Source organism: Cyprinodon variegatus, unplaced genomic scaffold (genome assembly GCF_000732505.1).
Source record: "Cyprinodon variegatus isolate N-32 unplaced genomic scaffold, C_variegatus-1.0 Scaffold270, whole genome shotgun sequence".
In the NCBI taxonomy this organism is placed as follows: Eukaryota; Metazoa; Chordata; class Actinopteri; order Cyprinodontiformes; family Cyprinodontidae; genus Cyprinodon; species Cyprinodon variegatus.
This window is the reverse complement of record NW_015150723.1, coordinates 330690-356373: the sequence shown is the minus strand read 5'-3', so window position 1 is coordinate 356373 and position 25684 is coordinate 330690. Positions and strand designations below refer to the sequence as shown.

General features: G+C 37.6%; 1 protein-coding gene across 2 annotated transcripts in view; it reads left to right on the top strand.

Moving 5' to 3' along the window:
• The window catches only part of anapc1 (anaphase promoting complex subunit 1), a 64605-nt gene extending 41044 nt beyond the window's left edge, over window positions 1–23561 (top strand). The window contains exons 39-53 of one of the 2 annotated variants that reach the window (XM_015382968.1): window positions 1418–1496; window positions 1606–1680; window positions 2339–2391; window positions 2587–2740; window positions 2855–3048; window positions 6167–6253; window positions 6540–6657; window positions 12013–12090; window positions 12209–12276; window positions 12383–12521; window positions 14377–14463; window positions 16505–16600; window positions 17063–17252; window positions 21749–21880; window positions 22998–23561. In XM_015382968.1, coding sequence (XP_015238454.1) covers window positions 1418–1496; window positions 1606–1680; window positions 2339–2391; window positions 2587–2740; window positions 2855–3048; window positions 6167–6253; window positions 6540–6657; window positions 12013–12090; window positions 12209–12276; window positions 12383–12521; window positions 14377–14463; window positions 16505–16600; window positions 17063–17252; window positions 21749–21880; window positions 22998–23143 — 1696 coding nt within the window. In that variant the 3' untranslated portion in view covers window positions 23144–23561. Of the gene's footprint in view, window positions 1–1417; window positions 1497–1605; window positions 1681–2338; window positions 2392–2586; window positions 2741–2851; window positions 3049–6166; window positions 6254–6539; window positions 6658–12012; window positions 12091–12208; window positions 12277–12382; window positions 12522–14376; window positions 14464–16504; window positions 16601–17062; window positions 17253–21748; window positions 21881–22997 lie in introns of both variants that reach the window. The other variant, XM_015382966.1, reaches the window with a different exon arrangement.
• The last annotated feature ends 2123 nt before the right edge of the window (window positions 23562–25684 follow it).

Below are 25684 nucleotides of genomic sequence, written 5' to 3'. Positions count from 1 at the left end.
AAAAGGTAAAAAGCTAATTGATAAGTTAAACAGTAAAGTTAAAAAGTTAATAAGCCTAGTTAACAATTATATATAGGTGTACAAACTAAAAAAATGTAAGTGCCAGTAATCAGCATTAATTCCTCTAAGGTTATGTTGGACCAAATAAAATGCGTTTCTTTCACTCTCAGAGTGTTTGTCATGAATTTCTTATAGAAGCACTTGTGTTATTACATTGACATTAATTTTTGCCATCAAAATATCCATAGTTTGTTAATGTAACAAAGGCAAGTTTAATAGATAAATTTAATAGATAACTTATTTTTTCTTAAAATAAGTACATTTCCTCCTGAATTGAGGAGGAAAGTAAGAAACTTTTCCAATGGAACAGGACAATTTACATTTAAAATAAGAAAAAAAAACAATTGCTTTGTCTTATTTCAAGTAATTATCTTATTTTAAGAATAAAAATCTCATTGATTTGGCAAATCATCTTATTAACCTGCTCAAATTAAGGGTAGCTACACTTAATTTAGGAGGGAATTTTTGCAGTGTAAGGTCACTAATGGCTTGAAATTTAGCTAGCTTTCAGCCTTTCCACTATCTTTATTAAAGTCGTAATAAAGAGGCTCTTATAGGATTTATTCATTTACTGATTAGGCCCCTACTAAATTCGGTTGATGGAATTTAAATATATATTAAGAGGGAATCTGTGGCAAACATTTCAGGTTATTTGTAGAAATGTTTTACAATTAGACAGTTTTGTCTTTCATTATGATTTTTTTGTGTTAATCTCTATTATAAACTTTCAACAGAGTTCATTGAGGTTTGTGGTTATAACATGGCAAAATAAGTTTCTGCACTCTTCACATGAAATGGGTTAAAATAAAACTTAGCAGTGGCTCTTTTTTTAAGTAGCCTGTTTGTTGAATAAAAGAATCACATTTCCGGTATATCTATTCCTGTTACAAAACTGCTAACGATCTCCTGTCTTGTGGCACCTTGTCATTTTTGTTTGCTCTGCTTTGACTCTAAACTTAGCTCCAGCATAGTTTCCTGGAAGATATCCCTGATTTTAAATGTTTCTAAATAAAAAAAGAAATAAGGAGCTTGAATATAATGCAGAGCAAAAAATGTGCTGCACAAATAAACATACTTGCAACTCCAGTCTAATTGGGTTTATTTTTTGTAAATTACATAATACTAAAACTCCAGATTTGTTTATTTTTTGCCAAATTCAGTTTGCTATTATTCATGTGAACCTGAGAGCATCATAACCTGATGAGAGAAGCAAACTCCACCACCTCCTGACTGTATATTTGGTCAAGGGGTTCCTAATTTCTGCAAGGCACGTCCGACTTTGTCTGCCTGTTGGTGGAGAGGGTGTTGAGGGAGGGTATTAACACTCCCTTTTTCTCATCCCGGTTCTTTCCTTTAGGTCGATTGCTGATTGGCTGAAACCTCCAGATACTTGGTTTCTGTTGGACTTCATTAAGCCCGAGTTTCTGCTGCTGAGGGTTAGTGTGACGCCAGCTGTGTGTTTCTCTGCTCATGAGTGAGATGATATTTTTCCCACCTCTCCTATGTCTGACATACTTGCTTGTCTTCTTCCTTCCTCTCTGACAGACTCTCGCCCGGTGCATTATCATGTGGGATGATATCCTGCCTAACACGGAGTGGGTTAAGAGTAACATACCCCAGGTGAGAAAATACATAGATGTAGCATTAAAGCTGGCAGGGAGTTGCTATAAAATGTGTTATAAACTCAAATTGGTTCGCTTTTTTTTTTTTTTTACATTTATATATTCTGTAGTTAAATGTCTCCATAATGAAGAAATTAAAACATAAGATGGTTTCTTGTACAAAGCAGTCTGTGAAACTGACGCATCAAATTTTCATTAATTTAAGTAAAGAAATGAAAAAAGTGGGGGTGTAAGGCATGTAAATTAAAGTTTAATTACACACGTACAATGACCATGAAGTTAGAAATGTAGCATATAAAGTAAAAACCTTGCATACACAGCATTATATCTATGAATCTTTTAATCTGTTTGTAGAAAATGTCTCAGGGCCTTCAGAATAAAGATACCTTAAGACATTTTAGATGGAAATGCATCAGAATCTGGTTGGTTGGATGAACCACAGCATCCTGTTTTTAACAAAATTGGGTTGTTTAGTTGCATTAGATTAATTATTTCAATGATCTCTCAGCGCTAAAAATACATGACGACATGCAGGCTGATATGTTAATGCAGTAATGTTCTGTTCTATTATAAATGTTAACGAAAGGGTATAATCTTATCATCAGCTTATAGGAGTACCAGCAAAACTAAAATAATTGGAATTTGTTTGCTTTTAGATCATGAGGGGTAATTTTGACCCCTCAGAAGACATTAATATTGACACAATGGCGTAAGTACTTCAGCCAATTTATTCTGAGACTGGAGCTGTTTGTTTTTATTGCTTTAAATTTTAGGGTTTCAGAATTATTTTTAAACATAAACATGCAACTTTGACTGTGTCTTTTTGTATTTATAGAAATGTTTTATCATCATAATATATTTTCTGAAGCTTGGTTTTGTGTTAAATATTATTTGTTTTTCTTAGTCAAGCCCAAGACTACATCACAGCTGGGGCTTGTATGGCTTTAGGTTTACGCTTTGCCGGCTCTGCCAATTCTGATGCCTTCGACTGCCTCTATGAGTTCGCCAGGTCCTTCATGAGGATAATGTCTTTTGCCGGTACAGCCACTGTGGGTGCTGTAAGTCTTTATTTAAATTTTCTCCTTCGATCATCTCTACTGGCTGCTGTTTTTCCCCAGTCATGGAAACTCTGCTCTGTTTTGCTGTGACTTGCATGCTGGTCCCTTCAGCAGATGGGCTATTATAACCTACAAACCTGCCTGTCAATGATTCTCCTGGCGATGTCTATGGTCATGGCCGGCACGGGGAACCTGAAGGTCCTGCAGCTCTGTCGCTTCTTTCACAAGAGAACCGGTGGCGAGATGAACTACGGCTTTCACATGGCACATCACATGGCTCTTGGCCTTCTCTTCCTGGGGGGTGGCAGGTGAGACAAATGCAATAACCATAAACGACATTGTCTCCAATTCCCTTAAATGATCCTCAAGGAAATCATCTAATTGTCATTGAAGTGGAAGTTATTTTCAATTATACAGAAAGTATACAGAAATTTAAATATCCTTTGGTCAAACATGCTACAAAAATATTTGCTTAATCATTTGAAATCTGTGCTTTTATCATATATTTAATTTGCACTTTTTCTTTATATTTGATCTGAAAAGATCTAGGGGTGAAGCAACTTTGTGGTATCTTACTTTATGTTTTCACACTGCCTATATGGAACTATAAAAGTGAAGATGACAGTTCAAATTTATTAGTCTTTTTTTTTTAGAAATGCACTGTACAGCTCCAGCTGTCTGTCACTGCCTATAATCAAAACTATACAAATACAAAAACTGCTAAAATGAAAAATAACCTGGCATCAAATTGGCCAATAATATACAGCAGCTTCCCCACACACAATAAATGCATTTAATCATATTTAGTTTGTCTAATGAGATAAAATGTTTACAGTACCGAACGTAAACGTTTCCTGTTTCTAGCATCCGGCAATAGTGCATCATGCAAAAAGTTGCATGTGGAATATGATTAAAATCCATCTAAAAAAAGAATACAGAAAAAAGTATTTTATGGAATTTTGCTAAACAGACTGGGACCAAAGGTGCAGAATAAATCAACACACACCCTCTAGATTTACAGCTGCTGCTTTGGGAAAGAATCAGGTAGACCACATAAACGCATTGTGTGTCATTGCTGCAGAGATAGACCGGCTTTGAGTATTGTTTTGAATGACATCTATACACAGAAACTCTCACACACCCTAACCAGGTTCCTCAAACTGCTGACCTTGCCCTGCATATTTTCAACAGAAACAAGGGCTAAACTATCATTAGATGTTGCAAATGCTTTCCCCACCAGAGTAGTAATCTGATGGACTTTTTCATTTCTTTTTGTTCTACTTCATTGTAGAATCATCAGGTAAAGGGTCATGGATTTGCAGGGGCTGCAGGTTTGAATGTCATGCACTGAGGTGTGGTTAATGTGGGCTTGCAGAGGTGAAAGGTCATACTGGAAGGCTATCATTCTCGCACTCCATCTTTTCTCTCTGTTTATCTGCCATTTAGCCTCTTACTTATTTGCATTTAACTTTTTTATTCAGATATTCTTTCTACACACACACGCAAGTGTTGTCATTCATTTTTATGCCCTATAGTCATTTTTTGCTTATTTTCCATTGCTTATCTCGTATGCTTTCAGCGCTTTTTTTCCTCACTTCCTCCGTTTCTGTTTGCTCAGTAAATTTCTCTTCCTATTATTTGGTCTATAAAAGGGAAACTAAAGTGAAAGTCGACTGTCCTATCTCTCTAAAAGTCATGCATGATGTCCAGATCTGCAGTCACCGCTGAATTTTCTTTAGTTTCTATTTTAAAAAGCCAGAGGTTAAGGTGAAACCTTGCTTTGTATCATTATAGTTTGGCAATATTTCTTCAGAAGTGCAGAAAGAATAGAACTAGATAGAAATTGATCCATAGACTTGAATTTATTTTGCATAAATCCATTTACCTGGGATTTTTTTTTCCTAGATTATATTTCTGGTCCGTAAATATACACAAAGTGCCTTATTTATGAAAAAACTGACCACAACAATAACGAATAATATGCCAGAAGGATACAGCAGTCTTTCAGAAAATCTTTGCATGCTACCAGAGTGAGCTACTGGTGTATCAATAAAAAGGAACTCAAATAATGTGGCTGTGCTCCTTTGAATTTTTCTCTAACTCTATGTTAGCATTATTTGTGGTTAGCTTAAAGAACTTGGACTCTGCCTATGTTTCTTAGCTATTTTGAGTCCAAGATTTCACAAGGTTTGCCAACATTTTCAAACCCGGCATGTTCAAGAACAGAAGATTAAGCGCTCAAAATACAGCAAATATGCTGTTATTTGTTCAGCCATTCTATCTAATGCGTTAAGTTTTGTTTCTCAACATGTCAGCTTTGTACAGCTCTTGTGCCTTTTTAAACACATGCACTCTTGATGATAGCAGCCACATTGAGGAGTGTTGTGCAGCCTTGGATGCCGTGTGCTCACTGATCAGAAAATGTTTGATTTTGGAGCTTTTCCTGCTGGTCATTGATCAACCAGCATTAACCTGCAATAAATTACAGTTGAACTCTGATTGCTTTGTGCATCTGTTTGCGTCGCTTTAATTAGAGGTCTATATGTTCACTGCATAAAGGAAAAAAGTCATAAATTCGTTAGTTGTGAGATGGGAAAGGATTAATGTTTCAGATTTTAGACTCTAGTTATTGAAAATGTGATATTTAAATCCAAATACTGTGCTGTTGAGTGGAGGGGCTTAATCATAAAATCCTTAATAAAGCCTGGTAAGGAACCGAAAACAAAAACTTCCCTCTTTATATGTAGCAGTTATTACAGAATAAACCTACTTCACATTCATGTTGTTGGATCCATGTGGATTTAAAGAAGAAGTTGTGGGTTTATTTTTTTTTTGCATTTTTTGTTGTCGTCAGCTCCCCACACCCCAAAGAACAGTGAAGCAGCCATTAGAAGTTGGTGTCAGTTTTTGATGAAGCTCTTGCTCAAATACCCTTTCGTTAATTTTCATATTTAATTGTAGGCTTGAAAGAAAATTGAAATGTTCTTTAAATACATGAACCATGCAAACACAGACATTAAAAGAAGAGTGACATTCTTTACCTCAGATAACTTTTACTAAACACTCTCAGATGTGACCTGTTAAAGCCTTAGCAGCTTTCCATTGTGCAGCCTGACTTCAGGATAATGATCCAATTAGCTAAAGCGCACACTCTGTCATTATGTCGGTCATTATGTTTAAGAGGGACTGTTGTGGCCTTTGATTTTGCTGATTAAATTGGACCAGCTTGTTTAATTAAAGATGGAGATTTAAAATGTAAAATAGTTTCCTTCTGATACAAGAAGTCTGACACTGGGCTTATGTTTCTATCTTCACAATAAGCATGTTTGCTGTTCTGAGTGTAAATGAATCATTTTGATACAGAAAATCTGCATGAGATTGAAAGAAAATTGTTCTCAAAATTGCTCACGTTGACTCTCGTTATAGATACACCCTCAGCACTTCCAACTCAGCCATCGCTGCCTTACTGTGCGCATTGTACCCTCACTTTCCTGCTCACAGCACAGACAACCGGTAAGACCCAACACCTTTTTGAAGTCACTGGCAAATGGCATCTAACCTATATATTAACACACCGCTAATATGGTTCTTTCAGAGACTGTATAGATTTAGTTTTTCTTCATTTTTTTTAGCTCTGGATAAATTTGACTGATTGTGACACAAAATAAGCATCTCCAGACTTTTTATGCAATTCCGTTCCGTCATATTTGTTTTTTACACATCACAATTTGATGTGCTAAAGTGATTGTTGCTCATTGTGCATACAATATGTATTTGGTACGTTTTACCGTTTCTGCAGCTACCACCTCCAGGCTCTGCGGCATCTGGCCGTGCTGGCTGCAGAACCCCGGCTTCTGGTTCCTGTGGACGTAGACTCTCTGAAGCCTTGCTATGCGCTGTTAGAAGTCACTTTTAAGGTCAGTTCACATGAATAGAATTGAATTTGTTTACTTGCTTTGCAAGAAGAAAAAGGAGCAGTTAAAAACACAAATAAGATAAAAATGCAGAATAAACAATCAATATACCTTTTGGAGAATTCACTGTAGTTATTTATATACCAAAGAACTTGCAGTGATTGCAAGTGCAGCCTAAAAAAAAATACCAATTCAGACCTAGCTCAGTTCAGCTGTATTGCCCTGTTTTAAAGTCTAAAAGCTGCAGCGAGAAGAGGGCAACAAAAATGTATGTTTGTGCACCCAGGGTGCCTCAAGCTGCCACTGGAGAGACTTTGTAGGGCAGACAGTCCTGTGGAGGGTGTCTGTGATCTCACCATCAAAGAGAGCCACTCTCCACCACAGTGACCAGAGAGCATCCTATCACTAATCTGGCTTTTTAAATTGGTGTGTACAGCCTCCTTCTTTTTAATGCCAAATCAACACTTTCCAGCGGGCCACTTTTTAGAAAACAGCTGATGTCACCTTAATCTACTGAGGACAATAAAACCTGCTTTGAACCTTCTTATAAACACTTCACTGTTGATTGTCCCCTTTATTGTTGGTTCAAGTGCTCACCCAGGTACTTACAGGATGTTGGCATCTCGATATCCGTTTTTTGAATGCTTGCTGGTAGGGGCAATATAAAGAAAATCTAATATCACAATATATTTGAGCTATAATCGTGATACATGATGTGTATCACGATATGTTTAAATTACCTTCAAAAACAATAGTTTTTGAAGGTAGAGAACTAGAGTGTATTCAAATTTAAAATATTTTATCGTAACCAGCTCAAAGCTTTTCACCAATAATACTGCCATATTATGTCTTTGGGTGACAGTATTAGACCTTTAACAAGATCCCAGCAACCAACCAGAAAACGAAGGCAAAACAAACAATACTAAATAAAATGTAAAATAAAAAAGGGCTCTTTTGTGCATGTTAAAAAAATGCAGAATGAAAATGAAATTAACCTCAAATTACAAAAAACAAAAGATAAAATACTCTCCTTAAAGTTAAGTTAAAACTATTTGCATTGATCTTTATGTGCTGAATTTGTACTTGATGGTTGCGATAGTGGTTTTAACTATTGAAGTATATACGATATATATCGCCCACCCCTACTTGCAGGTATGGATGGCCCTGGTTTTCCTCCACCTTCAGTTTCTTACCTCCCTATATTGCCCGTTACGTCATGCAAACCCTGGTCTTTCCAAACTGAGGACTCTTAGTAAGACAGTCCACTGTTATGTATTGAAATTACACAGTACTTCCAGGGTTTTCTGGATGAGAAAATGCCCAATGTTGGAGAAAAGGATTCTATAGTATCGTCCACACTGATGCCTTGCTGGCAGACAAACTTAAGCTGTCTCATGGTTGGGGTCGATGGAGAGCGAAGGTAGACCTTGACCAACCTGAACATACCCAGGGTTTTTATCTGGTTAGATGTTAATGCTGCAAGGTTGTAGCTGCTGGGGTCCATGAGATGCACCGTCTTTGGACTGGTTCCATAAAAGAAAGTCTTCCATTACTGGTACCTGCCCCACCCTTAATGTTAGATGAAACATGTAAGCAGCAGTCTCACTGAGCGTAAGGAGCCTGGAGCTAAGTGCTTTCTTAAGGCTGATTTATACTTTGAAACTAGGTCGTCTGCATAGGTGTCGCAGTGAACGCAGGGACGTCCCCGCCCCCTGCTGCAGACACTCTATTGCACCTCTCCAAAATTGTAGGTGACTACACACAGTGCCGCAGACAGGAGGCCTCTGATTGGTCAAATCTACATCCGCTCTACTCATGCGTATTTCCTGTTTGGTACCTTACCAGCTTGTTTTGTTTGTATGACCGCCATTGCGGAAAGCGGCTCATGAAGTTGTACCAGCTAGAAGAGTGAGGTGCGCGAGAACACTGGGACCCTTTTTCCACCTGGATCCCTGCTCATTTTTGCCCTCATGTCCCTCCGTTGTCAGACAAACTTGCCCCCACTACAATCACCGCCTCGGCCGTATCTAGACCCACAGCTAGTTCGTGATTGTCCCTTTTGTGTTGTGATGTGGAATTACATAGTGCAGACCACGCTTCAAAAATGTAATATAAATCAAATATCTGCGTCCAGCTCAATGCGACACACTGCTGCGGGGAGTCTAACCAGCCCTTTACAGTGATCCTTATGAGTTCAATTGTTTAGCTGTATAGAACAGGGAGATTGTGTTTAGGGGGTTTTAGGAGTGGGGGTTGCACTTTCTTAATGAATAACAGAGAATAACTGTGAGCTGAGCTTCAGTGCCTCAGCTCCTCTCTAATCTTCCCTCCACTACTCTCTCGTTGAAGCCCTCAACTTGTCCCTTTTTCGAAACTTAAATTCCATCTTTTTCTTCAAAAAAAAAAAAAAAAAGAGCCTTATGCTTGGATAAACCCATTGTTTATTGTTGGAGAAACCCCATCTAGTCCTGCTTAGCACAAGACTATATGATGATCTCCACACAAAAATTAACATAAGTGATGCGGTATTTAAAGCCGTCAATAACCTCCCCCAGAGAATCACATAATTCCTCCTACACTGTTGAGTCAAAACAGTCTTTAAGAGCCTCCTCATCTTCTTTTGACCATTTCTTTACTTTGCAGGTCCAGACTGGTTGTCTGTACACAAGATATCTTTGAACAGGAAGGGTAGAGCTAGGGAGATGAGGTTTATTCTCCTTTGATATCAGCATAACACAAATCCAGGGTTTTATTTTCTCTGGTGGAAAAAGACATACAATGTAAAAGTAAGTGTTGTGGGAAACCTGCCTTTATAACATGCAGTGCTTGCTGATGATATATCTAAAAAGCAGCCAACATGTCGCCTAAAATCATTTTAGCCATATAATCTCCTTTCATGTTTAAACAATAAAATAAAATGATGATTTCTGTTCGATTTTGCTGTAACCTATTGTTGAATTCCAGCTTTAAACCATATTAATAACAGACATAAAAATCTGCTTCTTGTCAATATTTATATTTAATTTAATCTAATATGAGCATCCACATTATTTTAATCAACAAATAAAAGTCTTAAAATATCTCTTTGAGTCGCGATTTATTTGTCTTCATTTCTTTTGGGGATTTGTGGCCATTTTCTCTGTACTCTATCAGCTAATCTGCTCTCCTCTCCTTGTAGAATGATTAAAAATAATATATTCTAAACATTGACAAAGAGGAAATGTTTGCTTTGCTAAAGAAATGCGTTTAGGTCTACGTGATGGTGTCTCCTTAAATAGATGGGAAGTTAATTCTTTGAAATCACGGAACACGTGAAAGAAATTCCCTCTCGTTCAATGGAAAAACTCAATGCTTACTCACCACTTATTGTTTTAATTTTGAGGAACTGAAATCTGATTGAATACGCAGTAAGGCATTTATTTATATATTTCCTCAAAAGGGAATTGTTTGAAAAGGTTTCTAGTGTAAAGACCCATACACAAAGCCAAAGTGTCAAAGTACAGAGCCTATTGTGTTCAGTGTCACCCAGTTTGTTGTCGGCTTCTTTCTGCACGTCACTGTTGCTTGATGTGCGTCATCTCATAATTACCCTTTTCCCCCTGTGCTTTCACCTGTATAGAAAAATGACATATTTTGTTTCAATTTGTAAATTCTTTCCCTCGATTTTTATCACAAATTATTTAAACATTTGCAGTTTGTTACGAAATGGTTAGAAAGCGAGAGCATCGCGGCGGTAAATGTGTCACTCAATTTCTCACCTTTTTTGTGTTGGGCTTTTTTGTGACACATTTTGTTTTGATGAAAGCATCTTGAAATATTACAACTTATAAAGCTTATGGCTGAAATAATTAAACTCTATTGCTTGAAATTTTGCTACAAACACAGAAGACTCAGAAAAACTGAGCAGGGAACATTTAGGAGTTTTTTTTTTAGTGTGGTAGTTCTACAGCTAAAGCATGATTCTTAGAAGCAGAGGTTGCTGTTTGTTTTTCGCATCACTCTCTACTGGCAAATCTATTTAATCTAGTTCTGAGCTACAGAGCTGAATCTCAATTTTAATCTTTAGGAGAGACGAAAAGCTTAAGAGTTGACATCTTATCCAAAACAGGTTTCTCTGCAAAAGAATCTGAAGCCTAAGGGCTGGTTATACTCCCGCAGCAGTGTTTCGCAGTGAGTCTGACGCAGACATTTTTTATTTATGCCCAATATTGAAGCGTGGTCTGCGCTATACGCTGTGGGTCTAGATACGGCCGAGGCGATGAGGAAGTGGGGGCAAGTTTGTCCGACAATGGAGGGACATTAGGGCGAAAAAGAGCAGGAATCCAGGTGGAAAAAGGGTCCTAGCGTTCTTGCGCACCTCGCTCTTCTAGCTGGTCAAACTTCACGAGTTGTTTTCAGCAGTTGCAATCATAAAAACAAAACAACATCCTCCTGTCTGCGGCGCTGTCTGCATTCACCTACAATTTGGGAGAGGTGCAGTAGAGTGTCTGCGGAGGGGGAGGGGACGTCTTTTTGTTTACTGCGACACCTACACAGATGACCTAGTTTCGAAGTATAAATCGGCGTTAAAGCGCTAAAGTTCACTTGATTTATAGATTCCCTATGTTAACTCTTAGTTTGTACTGTCCACACCCCAGTTTTTTTTTTGATTATTCTATTTAGCAAAATAACTGCATTTCCCGTACTATAAGCCGCTACTTTCTCCCCATGCTTTGAACCATGCAGCTTATAAGATGTTGGATTTTCCCTAACCGCCACAGGTTAGAATGAAGGGGTTAATTTTCATTGAGCACAAGAACAGGGTAGCAGCAGGCACGACTGAGAACAAATGTCACGAATTCACTTTTTTTTTTTTTTCTGTCGCACCAATGAAGAGAATCTGTTCAACTCTAGCAGAGCTGATCTAAAGAGCTGACGAAGCCCCATCTTTCAGTAGAAGCTCTTATTGCTGCGAGCCAACAAGCTAACAGGAGCTAGCATTCTTCTTTGTCCCTGCTCTAGGGGCTTTATGTAGAGCTCCCCCTACAGGTTTGGTGGGAGACAATTCAGTAGATATCAGAGGCTTATAGTCCGGGGCGGCTTATATATGTAGGTCTCCTGTTTTTTCAAAAAACTTTGTTAGCTCGGCTTATAGTGAGGTACGCTCTTTAGTCCAGAAAATACGGTAAATCACCATCCATAGTTTTTTCTTGTGACATTTCTCGCCATTGACTATATTTTGATGCAGTTTTAATTTTTTTTTTTTCTCCATCTAGAATTCGGACCTTAACTTCTTGCAGAGAAAGAAGCTCTGAGCTCAACTCTCAGTAAAACATGCTATTGTTGCTGTTCTAATGATAAATCATTGCTCCTCCCTAGGGATCTAAGTGGTATAAGGAGACAACAGTAGAACTGATGGCTCCTACACTCCTTCCTGAGCTTCACCTTCTCAAAGAGGTAAAATGAGGTTCAGCATTTCTCAGCCACCATAGTTGTTGAATCTTTGTGGAAGACAAAGCCAATTTAGTGTACAACACATCCTGAAAGGACTGTACTTCCTTTATTTTCTGTTTAGGTAAAAGTGAAGGGGCCTCGGTACTGGGAACTGTCTCTAGATCTCAGCAAAGAAACTCAGCATCTAAAGTAAGCATTGAGAAAAACATGATTAAACTTTCATTTTCCTAGCCTTTTTTATATTCCATTGACATTTTATTAAGTTATTAATATTTTTTGTTTGTTTCTGTTTCAGCTCCATTCTTATCAGAGATGGTGTGTTGTATGTAAAATTACGGGCCGGACAGCTGCCCTACAAAGATGACCCTCAAGGTTGGAAGAGCCTGCTGGCCACAACCGTAAACCACCGAAGTTCTGGAGTCACAGCTTTCAAGGTAAACAAAATGGCTTTCCCAAATATTCTGACAAGTCATCATAATTAGGAATGCACAGTCAATTGGCAATAGTACTGGCTGATGTTGGTTAGGTTTAAAGGTATCTGTGTTAATCTTGAGTTAGGCTAGATTCATTTTACTATATTTTTTAGTATATTGTCAAATTGCAAAGGAGAAATTATGCAAATGGATTAATCCAGGGTTTCCGCGGGTCATTAGTAGTCATTAAATTATTAATTTTTAAATTAAGGCCTTAATTGGCATTGAAATTAATTAAATATGATTATCATTGCATTTAAATGCTTTATTTAAAAGGAAAAAAAGGTTTATAAAAGCAATTTCTTCAGATATGTTATATTGCGATGTAACTGCTTCCGGTTGATTGTAAAGCCATATGTTTGGAAAAGAAGCTTGAGGGGGAGAAAAAGCTAGAGAATGGAAAAATGCTAATTTCAACAAAAGTGGCTGGAAAATGAGGAATTCGAAAATTGGCTGCAGCCTGTCGATGGTAAAGATGACGAAGGATTGTGCCGTGTTTTATATATAAATATGAGATTCATGGGTACTTGTTGATTACATTAAAATCATTTTTAAGTGCATTAAAAAGCATTAAATTAGTTATTCATTCCTGTATAAACCCTGTAATCTCTGAGCTCAGAGTTTGTGAATCTGCAAGTAATAGCAAACATGCTAGCGGTTCTGCTGGCTATTGGTAGAAACCTCACATTTTCAACCAGTTAGTTACAAAATGTTGTTGCTAAGGAACCGAACGGAAAGTTATAGAGATGAGAATCAGACTAACTTGTAGACAGAGTAGAGAGAAAAACAGTGATGGCGATATTAACAGAGAGGTTTGATAGTTGAGGGATTTTCAACATTTAGATTGTCAAAGGTATGTAGCTGTTGTTTTTGCTGGATGCAATAGATGATGCAAAGGATAAATCTAAAGCAGGCAGCGCAGCTTCTTTTTGAGCTGGAAGATAAGGAGGGAGACAGGAAGACTGATAATTCTGATGATGAAGTGGTGGACAAACTTTTAGCTTAGAAACTGAGAAAGCAGGAAGTGAATGAAGAGGAAGGTTAGGTTCTGGCAGGTGCAGAGGTAGCTACTGAGAGATCAGCTTTAATGTTCAGATCTCTGATGCTTTAGACAGCAGAGCTGAAAGTGTGGGAGTGTTTTTAGTTCTACTGATGTCCTTGTTAAGAACAAACATGCAACGGAAAAAAAAAACAATATTCTAGCTACGATCTTAATCCAACGAATCAATACAGGACAATCAATTTTGCATAAACATTCTTTCCGGTATACGTATTTAGCAAGAGGCATGCCAAGACATGAACATAGCCTCTTTGTTCCTGGCAGGTTGTCCCTGCAGAGTCAACTGGCAGCTCTGCAGCTGACAGACCATTACTACTCACCTGTTGGCTGCTTTATTTTCTGTCAAAATACCTGCAGGACTCTGGGAGCAGAAAAAATAGCTGCTTGTTTCTTTCGCTTTTCTTTACTTGCCCTCAGTGTCTTTCCTTGCTTGTCAGTTTTTTCTCAACTGTTTCTTTTTGTGCCGTTTCATTAAAGCCTTTTACAACTGCTGGGTTCACCAGATGGTATTTTGTGTCTCTTTTTTCTGTTTATGTTGAACTTTTTGCTGATCAGACATGGGTCACAGTGTGGCATTTTTATCTGAAAAAAACAAAACCCATGGTATAATTCTACCACCACTAAAATAGCCACTGCATGACGATGATGATTGAGTTGTTTTCAAGCTGTAATTGCTTAAAGCCTCAGTATACCTGAATCCCAGTTAGTTCATGCCCACAGCTAAAATGAGTTGCTTTTTTTGTTGTTTTTTTGCAGCCTGAAGCCATCTCTACTTTCACCTCAGAGCCTGCCCTCATCTCCTTTGCTGAATTCTTCTGCAAAACCTCTGAAGGACTAAAATCTGTAAGTGTACCCTGACCAAAGAAAGGTTTAGAACTGCAGTCATTTTTGCATCTTCTGTGGTTTTGAGCAAGTTAGATGGTGTCTTTATTTGTTAGAATGTTGCCTCATCAGATAGAAAGAACTAAAATATTGTGTTTTTTTGGGACTTCTAACAAAAAGTAAAAAAAAAAAAAAATTACTGCATTCTGCCTTCATTAGAAAGTAAACTTTAACATTTACCGTAATTTTTATCTTGGGGTTTTACTTAAACACTGGACTTTTCGTGGTTTAAACCAGACAGAAACTCCCTGGAGATGAAAACAAACTGCAGTGGTCAATTTATCTCAGCGGAAATCCCTAAAGGCTAAAATCATCATTGCAGCACATGTCCCTCTCTACATGCCCTTAAATGAGCACAAACACGAGTTTGTTAAACTCAAAGCACAGCTTCAAATGACTGTTTGGTCATCCTTCAGTGGAGTTCAGTAGTCTTCTGTGTGTTTATGAACAGCAGCAGCCTGTCGACAAGTAAACAAAATTCTTTTTTAATGTGTGGCTTGCATCTCATGTTTATTAATTTAAACGTCTATCGAGGCCTTTCATTTAAAAAAGCACAGAGGTCAATCTCATGATCGTCTAAACTCTGATGGTGTGATCATGTTGGAAAGCATCCATGTCTGCAATGTTTTATAGAAACCCTGTTATTTAATGGTTTAAATTGAACAAGGTAGATTGTGTTGACTGATGCTGAGTTTGATTATTAATCACTTGACCTCCATAGTGTGAGAAAGGAGGCTGCTTTATACGACATCAGGTTAATTGGACAGATTGCAGAGGTCTGCACGCTAAAATGGAGGAAAATGCACCATTGGAGTATAACTGTGACAGTTTGTAATTTCCGACGGCAGTCTTCTGTTTTTATCTATCCAACCACTCCAACGCTGCATTTGTATCTTCATGCATGATGGTTAGTTTCTATGCACATAATTGGACAATAATTTTTTCTTAACTTGGCATGAAATAACACATAGGAAAATCTTGCAGTGTAGAAAATTTATGAAAATAACTTTACTATTTTATTAATATTTTAATCATCATTAAGAAATCTGTTTACTGTTTTTTTCCCTCTAACATTCACATGAAGTCTGACTGGATGGCTCCGCATCTAGGGCTGCAACTAACGATTATTATGCAAATCGATTAATCAGTAGATTATTTTTTTGATTAATAATCAGATAACCAAAGGTTCCTAAAAAGACTTTTTTGGAAATTAAACCAGGTGAAACTAAAACTTCTCCACTTGAGGAGTTCTGGATGGAGCATAATGACAGACAAAAAAATGTCTTTATCTTAAAATGCCAATATGTTTATGTATTTTGTTAAAATATTATATGATTTTGGCTCCAAATTGTTTCCTCTGTCCACTAAAAGCACATTTTACAGTCTGTATACTCCATTTAACGATAAATCGATTACTGAATAAGTTGACGATTATTTCAATAATCGATTAATCACAATAATCCGATTGTCTCAGCCCTATCAGCAACCTTCCATTTTTAACTTCTGAATATTTTTTATATTACTATAGGACATGTTTTATATTTAAGAAAGGGGAAAAAAATGTATCTTTGTGTTTAGGTCTCTGGGAAAATGTTTTGCATGTATTGCTTGAAATCGGTATGAAAAACAGCTGAAGCCGACATTGTTTAAAATTCCTTTTGCAATTTAAAACAATGCTCAAGTCTTTATTAATGTTTTCTGTTATGCTCACTTTGTAGATCATGTCACAGACAGCTTAACTAGCTCCTAAACATCATTAGAAAGCCCATATTATTAGAAAGAGCAAACATGAATGCACTCGGTGGCTCTTGAAGAGCAGCGAATGTTTAAGGACATCATGAAGTGAAATGGGAACTACCTTGTTTGGGGGAACTTTTGTGAATGGGGAAGATGGATGAAGAAGTTTAAAATATTTGACAATAATCAATAGACAATAATCACTGATGCACAAATGTTTTCAGAAAGCAGTAAATTTGTGCCATTTGTTCTCTGATCTTGGCAGAGCGAGGATAGCCTGGTGTTGTTCTCAGCTATGCTGTACGAGTGCGTCACACAGGAGTGTCCAGAGATGCTGCCGACGTATATCGCTATAGAACAGGTAACTCACCCACTCAGTAGAGGACACAAACATTTACATACAGGGCAGCTGTAGAAGATGGGTAAAGTAAGCAAACCTGTAAAGATTTAATACAATAAAAAACAAAAAACATTTGACTTCCTGAAGATTCTGAAGTTCTGATTTTATTAACAAGGTTTCCACACTTTGAAAAATTATAGAAAAAATAGTTTGAAGAGAAGAAGATATTGTAATTAAGCTTCCTTAACTTCACTTTGTGGTGGTGGGGGGGGGTTATTCACCAAAAAATATGCATTTTTGCTTACAGTCTGGAACAGAATTAGAATAACTCCAAAAGTAAGAGGTAGATAACAATAAAATCATTTAGAAATAGTAATGGCAACCATTGGCTTGCCTATCTGATCCCTGGAAAACGTTCCTGTTGTGGAACCACATCTTAGGTCCCAAGCATAGCTGAACTAAGTCATTCCTCATTTCTCTCAGGTGGTTGGGGCCCTACGTCAAGGTGAGCTCCAGCAGACGTTCCCCTTGTGGCAGCTGCGTCTGGTGGTGGAGCTGTGGGACAGCAGGATGCTGCGAGTTCGTGCAAACAAACATGACACCTTGTTAACCTCAGAGTTTCTTCCTGTCATGAAGAATGCAGTGGATTTAGCTCTGGACAACTGGCTCAAAGGTAAACCGATAGTTGGAGCAGTAGTGGGTAGTGGTCATGGTGAATTTGTAGCAATCTTTAGTTAAGTCCGTAATGTTTGTTATGGGATTTGGATTATTTGCTTATTGATGCAACCCCTTATTATTAGTCCCTGCAGATTCATACTCTGTTCCTGAAGCAGTTTCCATCACCTATTAGCGTAACTAAGAAGTTATTAACCCTTAAAAGCTAATGTTGGTTTCACAGTATGAACTTTCTTCCTGATAGTAACGGGCATTTATGACACTACTGATTACTAGCTTAGTCCCCAAACAGTGGTAAAATACAACTTCTTTTCCTCCTGTCTTGGCTACTTGCGTCATCACATAATGATAGCTATGGTCAGTTTAAATTTGAAGTTAACAGGTAGACCAAAATCCTCCTTCTTTTGCAGGAACATATTTAGTAGATGTCATCATGGCTGAAACCCAGTGAGATCTCTGCATTCAGCCAGGCGGGTTTTACTTGGAGTAAAACAAAATAAAAAGATTGAAACCAAAAGCAACCAAATATTTGAAACAGCTGCTTTCTTTTTATTGAACATACCGCTATAAACACTTGGTTTACATTCAGTAAAGGTCTTTAAGTCCATAAAAAGTATATCTGTGACTTTTGTTGAGCTTCATTTATCTTAAATAGTTTTACCATCTTTTTTCCTCCAAACAATATTTTTGTGTCTAGCTTTTAAAGCACTTTAGTTCAACTTTAAAAAACAAAACAAAAATATTTTAATTGTTTTAAAGTAAATTGAACCATGTTCAAACCTTTTCAGAGCAGCTCTTGGCTTAAAAATTTGCATCTAGGGAAAGGCAGTAGTGATTGTTTTTTTTTTTTCTTCCAATAAATAAATGTACAGATGATCCTCTGTTTTAGCACATTACTTTAGCGTTAAATATTTAAATTCCATGTGTTTAGATTTCAATCTAGAGATCATCAAATGCGTTCTAGATTAATTGGAAAAAGAAACAACCTGTTAGTTTAGCAGATTTTAAGATTTCTTTTCATCAGTTAGCTTCCCCATCATCAGTTAAAAGAATTTTGCTATAAAGCTTAGTTAACACAAGGGGAGAGGGGGTGCTCAGTGTTTAAAAATAAGTAAAGGAAAATTTGTTCAATGAGCAGCTTTTTGTTTTGACTGATCTGATGTGCTTGTGCTGCCCCATAATAAAATGGCGCCCTGGGTGACCATGGGCAATTTACTGAAACACAATGTCACCAGGAGGAAGTATAAAAAGGGATCAACAATAAGCCACTTTACAGCCTAAATCCTGTTTCCTCTTACTCATTCTGTTGGCATCTAAAGTATTAGCCACCACGCTGTTACCTAGAATAGCTCAGCAGACACTTAAAGGTATGATATCATTAATCAAGTCATCTGTAAAGTCCCTAAAGGCAGCTACCCAGGACTGGTCACTCCAATCTTCTATTCAGACATCACATTTTGCACAGATGCAGTCTTCATTAAGTTACCAATGGGTTTCCTTATGTTGGATACATTTTATTTAGGATATGTAAAGTTGATTGCTTGAATAGTAGAATATCTGAGTTCCAGTCATGGCCTTTAATTTAAAAAGATGAGTTACTGCTCTCTTTACTGCTATGTAGCAATGAAGGGCTTCAGTTTCTGTCACATAATTGAGAAAATAGTTTGTGGAATTTTATTGCTTTTGTTTTTAATTTATCCGGAATGTTTGTTAATCCACCAGTATAATGCAGAAGCAGCTATTGTCTCACACTGCCCTTTGCAAAAATCTTCCTCAACAGGATGTAAAAGAATTCTTTGCACTTCGCGGCAGATGCCATGACTGCTGAAAGGTATTCTGACTGCAGGATGTAACTTGACAGCACTCAGCTGACTGAGGCCAACTGTTAAGACAAATTCTTTCGAAGTGACGCCTTGTTTTGCTTGCTTGTTAAACATTCTCATTGACGGGTGATTACAGGATTCATGTTTGCTAAAAGTGTTGCCAAAAAAATGTAGAATCTGCATCAGCGTCCCTTATTTTCAGACGTATCACAAGGTGGCTGTTTCCACTTGTTTTTGGGTTAAGGGTGTATTGCATGAATGTCATAGTTTAGAGGACAAACAGAGAGTGCATACACCCAACACACATTCCATAACTGAGCCAGCACTCAAAACACTTTGAGAGATACGAAAGCAGTCTGCATGAGTCGTGGGAAAAGGGTGTAATGGTTTCGTTAGATTTTGATAATCAAATCAGTTCCAACTTGTCCTTACTTTACGCAAGATGGCTGCAAGGCGAGGCGGAATAATGTTTCTACAAGGATCAATAATGTTGTTGTTCTCAGGAGTTCTCCCATTAATGACTGAATCAGACCTTATTTCTAGCATTTTTGTTTGTGTTGTTTTCTTAGAAGTCAATGCTGCAGGGATTTTTACACATAAACACTCCTAATGAGACCCCAACAATGCATACATGTGACATATTTATGTTCTTGGGCTTCAAAGGGATTTCTGCCTAGCTGCATGCAGGAAAATACGTACACTTAAAAACCTGATGAGTTTAGTTGTAAAATTTCAAGGTGAAATAATTAATAGTTTGTGGATTATTCATGACCCAAAAGATTTTGAGCAGATATGTATATTCCTTTTTAAACGTAACAGCTTCCAAATTATTTTGCATATATGAAAAAAAATAAAATAAAAAATAAAATAAAAATATATATGTATTAGTAGGGGTGGAACGGTTCACGAAATCCACGGTTCGGTTCACGGTTTCGTGGTCACGGTTTTCGGTTCGGTATATGTTTATTGTTACACCGAAAATAAAAAAAATTATAAAAATTAATGAAATTTTTTTATTAATGAAATTAATGAAAAAAAAAAAAAAATAATGAATTGTAATTATTTTTAATGATTCGTGGAAACCATGGATCATTTCTGCATGTTTTGCTGCTTTGAATTTAATCATGTCGTGCATGCCCTCTACGATCTACAAGGAACTCAGAGCGGAGCGGACGGGAGCCACAGGGGAGGCTGTAGGCTTTGCTCTGTGCAGGCGGTCTGGAGCGCAGCGGGGCGGAGCGGAGGGGAGCATGATGGAGTATGTGGGATTTCGGGGTTAGCATGACATGTTGGTCATGTTCCTGTTAGCATAAACAAAACGTGTTGCACAATGCTTGCACACTGTTGCACTTTTATCCACAACTTTCTTTCCGCCGTCATCATGGGTCACTCTAAATGTAAAGCGGTCCCATACAGAAGACCTATAAAGTGCTGCTGGCGCGTCTTCCAACTCCTGTTCTTTCCCACTCGCCATACCCACACAATAGATAGAGCGGTAGAATGGTAGGAAGTTTCTACACTAAACATTCAGAAAAATGTGTATCTGCGCAGATGATTTCAAGCTCAAAAATGGCAGAATACAATCAACTGATGACACAAAGAGGCTGATAGTGTGGTGTTGTACCTTACACTGCCCTTTAGGACTGGTTAAAAAAATCTACTTAATAGATTTTGAATTGATTCCTTTACATTTTTGCAAAATCGATGTCTAGGGAATGAGATTAGTTTTATAGTGACGTGCGTGACTTTCACATTCAAATGAGCAGGAAAGATGCACTCAAGATTAGTTCAAGCCAGACAGCTGCAAATATACCCAATAGGTTGACTGAAGATATTAACAAATGGGGGCTGACCAGCAAACACCCCTGTAGTTGTTACAGACAATGTTGCAAATATGGTTTGTGCAGTGGAGATAATGCAGCTCATGCATGTCTGCTGTGTTACGTCTGCTTGCTTGAGTGAGGCTTCACTTTTTCACTTTTCACAAACAAGTTTGCACTTTTAAAACAGTTTTGTTCACATCTCAAGTTTAAACTGTCTGATTTACAAGTTTGCACTTTGTGTTTAATGTGACAGGAAAAAATAAAATACATGAGTATTTTGAAATACAGTTGAACCACTTTCATTATTGTAAAAACAGATCGAATCGAAATTAATCGATTTAGAACTGTATAAATCAAAATTGAATCGACTCAGGACTTTGACGAAAATACCTAGCCCTACTGCCCTTAGAGTCTGTGCTGGGTACCATTTTTTGTAGAACATAAAGGGCTAAAACATAAAACATCCTTAAAGTATCTTTTTTTTTTTTTTCATTTGTAACACAATAGTACTTTTTAAAAGCAGGTTCTGTTCACCACATGTGTCAGTTCATCTGTCAGATTTGACTTGCTAATGTCAGTTAAGTTTATTTAAAGTCTTGCCATATGAAGGACGTGACAGGAAGTATTGTATATGCAACTCCTCCATCAGCCTGTCTTTGTAATTTATGAGCGGTTTCCAGGCTTCTTGCTGACGCTCATCAAACCATCTCTTAAACAGCTGTATAAGCTCTGAAGTACTGCAATACTGCTGTATTTGATAACTCAAATAAGTGATCAAGGTTTTATGGGTGTTTAGTTGTTGAAGGACTGGTGACTATTAATCTGTTTTTTGTTTTCTCTTCCCTTAGATCACAGCTCAGTGCTTAGATCCTACATGAGGGGAGAGGTTCTATCCAGGGAATCCCAGTCCATCATGTTGGCCTGCTTTCTGGTGTACCGCTCCATCCCGTGCTTCAAAAACACAAACACACATCTGCAGGGTAAGACACACTTAAGTAGGAAGGAAACTCACAGGGTTTATATTTATAAATAAAAGCCTCAACAAACCTTAAATGGATTTACAGACTGGTGACTAGGAGCTTTCTATGCACATTTAAAATCAGACACGAAAATTCATAATCAATTGTCACAAATCTGCAGCTCCAGTGTTTATTTTCTAATACCTTAGTGCAAGGATGCTCAAGTGCGGTCCTGGAGAACTACTGTCCTGCAACTTATATATCCCTTTCACACTGGCTGAAAAACTTGTTTAAACTTGGGGGAAAATTGACTTTTAGTGGCAGTAGGAACATCTCACTGCCCCGGGTCAAACGACTCGGCAAGCGGCTCAGGTTAAAATCGCCTTCAAACGTTTCGGCTCCGATCAGTATACAGTGGGAACATCAGACCCAGGTCAACCCACTAATTAAGTGATACATTTAAGCACAAGGTATTGATGTCATCTAACAAGCCTAAACAACTCTGCTTACAATGTTGCACACCTACTATTTCCATTCCTTACAGGTTGCTCTCCATTGTTTACTTCCCTGATTTCACTGGTGACAACATCAACTTTAACCCTGTGGGATGGCGTCACCAGACACACAGCAGTAGGGAAAAGAGGCCATACAGCTTGCCAGCAGCGGGTCAGACCTGGCCTTTTTAGCCAATGGGAAGGGAGCCGAAAACTGATTATAGCTGGTCGCCCCATTTTTGAAAAACCTGCATTAACCCGCTTATTTGATTGAGTCTTTAGATGCATCTTTCCTCCGACAGAGCTGCATCAAATCTGTGAACCCTTCTGTCTGAACTTAATGATTGCTCAGGGAATTAGATTCAGGTGTTTTGTAGAAGAGATGTATCTAAAACATGCAAGATAGTAGCTTTCAAAGATGATGCAAAAGGTTAACTAAAATATATATATATATATATATATATATATATATATATATATATATATATATATATATATATATATATATATATATATATGTATGTTTCTTACATGACCCTACTAGCTGTGCTAATAAGTTTCATTAGCCAAAAAAAAGCAAAAACTGTTGAAGAAAGTACCTTTCAGCTGCCGTGACTGTACTATCCTGTCATTTTTCCCTGCAGGCTGCAGCTCTTTAGCAGATTTATTATTGCGTAGCAGCCAGCTGGGCATCCCTCTGAGAGACCTGTTGAGACTGGTACCCATCCTTCTGAGTCCTGCATCTGGATCACAGTCACTGCTGTTTCCTCTGCAAGCATTTTCATCCTGATGGTTCACAGCCAGTCCGTTTGAATATATGGGAAGCAGTTGAGGTTTGTGCTGTAAGACGAGGTGGGAAAAACAGCAGCTGATGTGTACTGCAAGTGTCCAGCTGCGATGCCTGAAGTGTTAAAGTGGAGAAAAAAAACAGAAAACAGACTTTGTTTCATGGACAACCTCTGCTAACTTTAACAACTAATGTTATTTTTTATACGCTGGTTTTGTATGTAGAATTTTTTTACAGCATAACAGGTAAAACTGCAGTTCTCCTGCAGTGTATGTGCCAATTTTGTGGTGCAACTAATCTATTGTGGAACTGGGTGAGTTGTTCTGGGGTCCAGGAGCAGCAGCTTTGAACTAAGAAGATCATAAATGAACCGCAAACCAAAAGTAAAGCATGACAATAAAAGAGAAAAATACCTGTAAATATTGTGGTTTCTTCGTGTGTGTCTCTGTTTTATTCATTCTCAGTGTCCTATCACATTTTGTTTATTTAGCACAGATGGCTCTGCAGCGTTGGCAGCATTTCATCCCTGTGGTCAAGATAAAGGCGTCTTTGAAGTTATTCAGAGATGAAAACATCTTGTTGTGTTGTTTGGGGTGGTTCCCCACATGAAACGATTCCCCTCCACTTCCAAAGCAAAAACGCAAGTCTATAGTCACAGGTTATTTTGGGAAAAAGCTGACTTTGAGCTTCATGCTGTCGTCTCGTGTCTCCAAACAAGGATGCCTTTCAGCCTAAAGACTTTAAAATTTCCTTTATATCAGTATGATTAAAACTTCCAGTAAAAGATTATATTTTTGGATATTAACACACAGCCTTGTTATTCGGTGTCATTGAAACCTTATTCGGTGCTTTCACAGACTTTTCTTTTTTTTTTTTGCATCCAAGATTCAATATGGGAGGTACTGTAGAGAATTAACATTGGAATCTATAAATGCAAAGCCTTTAAAACTACTACGGTATATAAAAAGTCCAACAAACACAATCAGAGGATCACAACACAGGCCTTCAGTGGTAACAGAAATCATTTTCTTTAGTGATGAAAACAAAAAGTCCAAACAGTACAGGAAGTACTTTCTTCTTCTCATGGAGCACATTCCAGCACTTTCTGATACTATCAAATATTTTTTTTTGTCTCATGAGAGGGCTTTGGGGGGAAGGCAAACAGCGATGTAATTGTTGCTTATTGTAAATGCCTGCAGCCTGGCTTTAAAAGAGTAATTCCCATCACTGTTAATTTATGATGTTGTTATAGATCAACTACATGGTTAAGATAAGAGGTTTCATTTCCTTCAGGATCTAAATATTCAGGTGCTGAAAGGTTCTTTATCCTAAAAAGTTACCTTTCTTAATGCCTTATCCCATGACGTTGATGTGGTTAATTGTTTGGCAATTTTGTGTCTCTTTAAAGATTTACAGAGTTTTCATAAAAAATTAGTAATCGAGCTGAACAAGTACTCAAAAATGTCAAGGTAGTCAAAAAATAAAAGCGTCTCTAAAGTGCTCTATTTTTCATCCTTTGCCTCATTTCCAATTGTTGGATTTTATGGTTAAGGTTAAAAACAATGTAACTAAAAACCAAATCAAGGAATAGTGATTTTTAATTAAACTTCTGTTTTAACAGAATTTCCCAAAAATCATATGGATCCCAGTACATAAAACCAATGGAAGCTCTTCAGTTCTGATGCTCTGCTGAGCAGGAAATCCTGATATGGTTGCTGTATGGGAAGGCTTTGCTGTGGATGTGGGTGTGCTTAGAGTCTTGGATCGCTTTACCAACAGCTTGGAGAACATTCCGGAGCAAATGGAAAACATCCGAACAACCAAGTGGTTTACAGCCTCGTCCCAGTGCTGCCTTGCATAGAGCAGCTCTTTATCCCTGTAGGAACATTATTTTATTATTGCTGATTTTTAACCTTATTGAACCATAATTGCTGCTAACTGTATGAATAAAAGCTGCTGCTAGGTTCACTTTATTGTGATTTCTAAGAAGTATTCTTTCCATCTATCTTCTTCTGGTGTGGAAGTTTATTCTTGCAGTTCACCCAGACACCATGTGGCACTTTCATTTAGCTGGTCCACCCATGTTTAGACACTATTGTGTTTGTGGCCGCGTGAGAAGGGTTTTATGAAGTGTTAAATTAATGCCGGAAAAGGCATCAAGTGCAGATTCACATGATTTTAAAGCATTAAAAGAAGAGATTCAGAGCTCCAGGGGTGTGGATTATTATTTTTTTTTCAGTTTGGCACAAGGAGACATTTCTGGTTTTTTTTTTGTTGTGTCTTACTTCCTGGCTTTTGTCATCACTCAGAATTGTTTAGGCGCAGGCCTGACACGGTAGTTGACTCTATCTAAACAACAATGCCTTGTGTTCTTTCATCACTGCAGGGTCTGTTTTCTGCTAAGACCTTGAACACACCAACATGTAAGTTTGTCAGATATTTGCTTCGAGTACAGGGGTCCTTTTATGTACATTCTGAATTGGCCTTGCTGGTTTTAAAGTATCTGCAATTTTCAAGTTAATAGCTAAACTGCATCAGAGCATA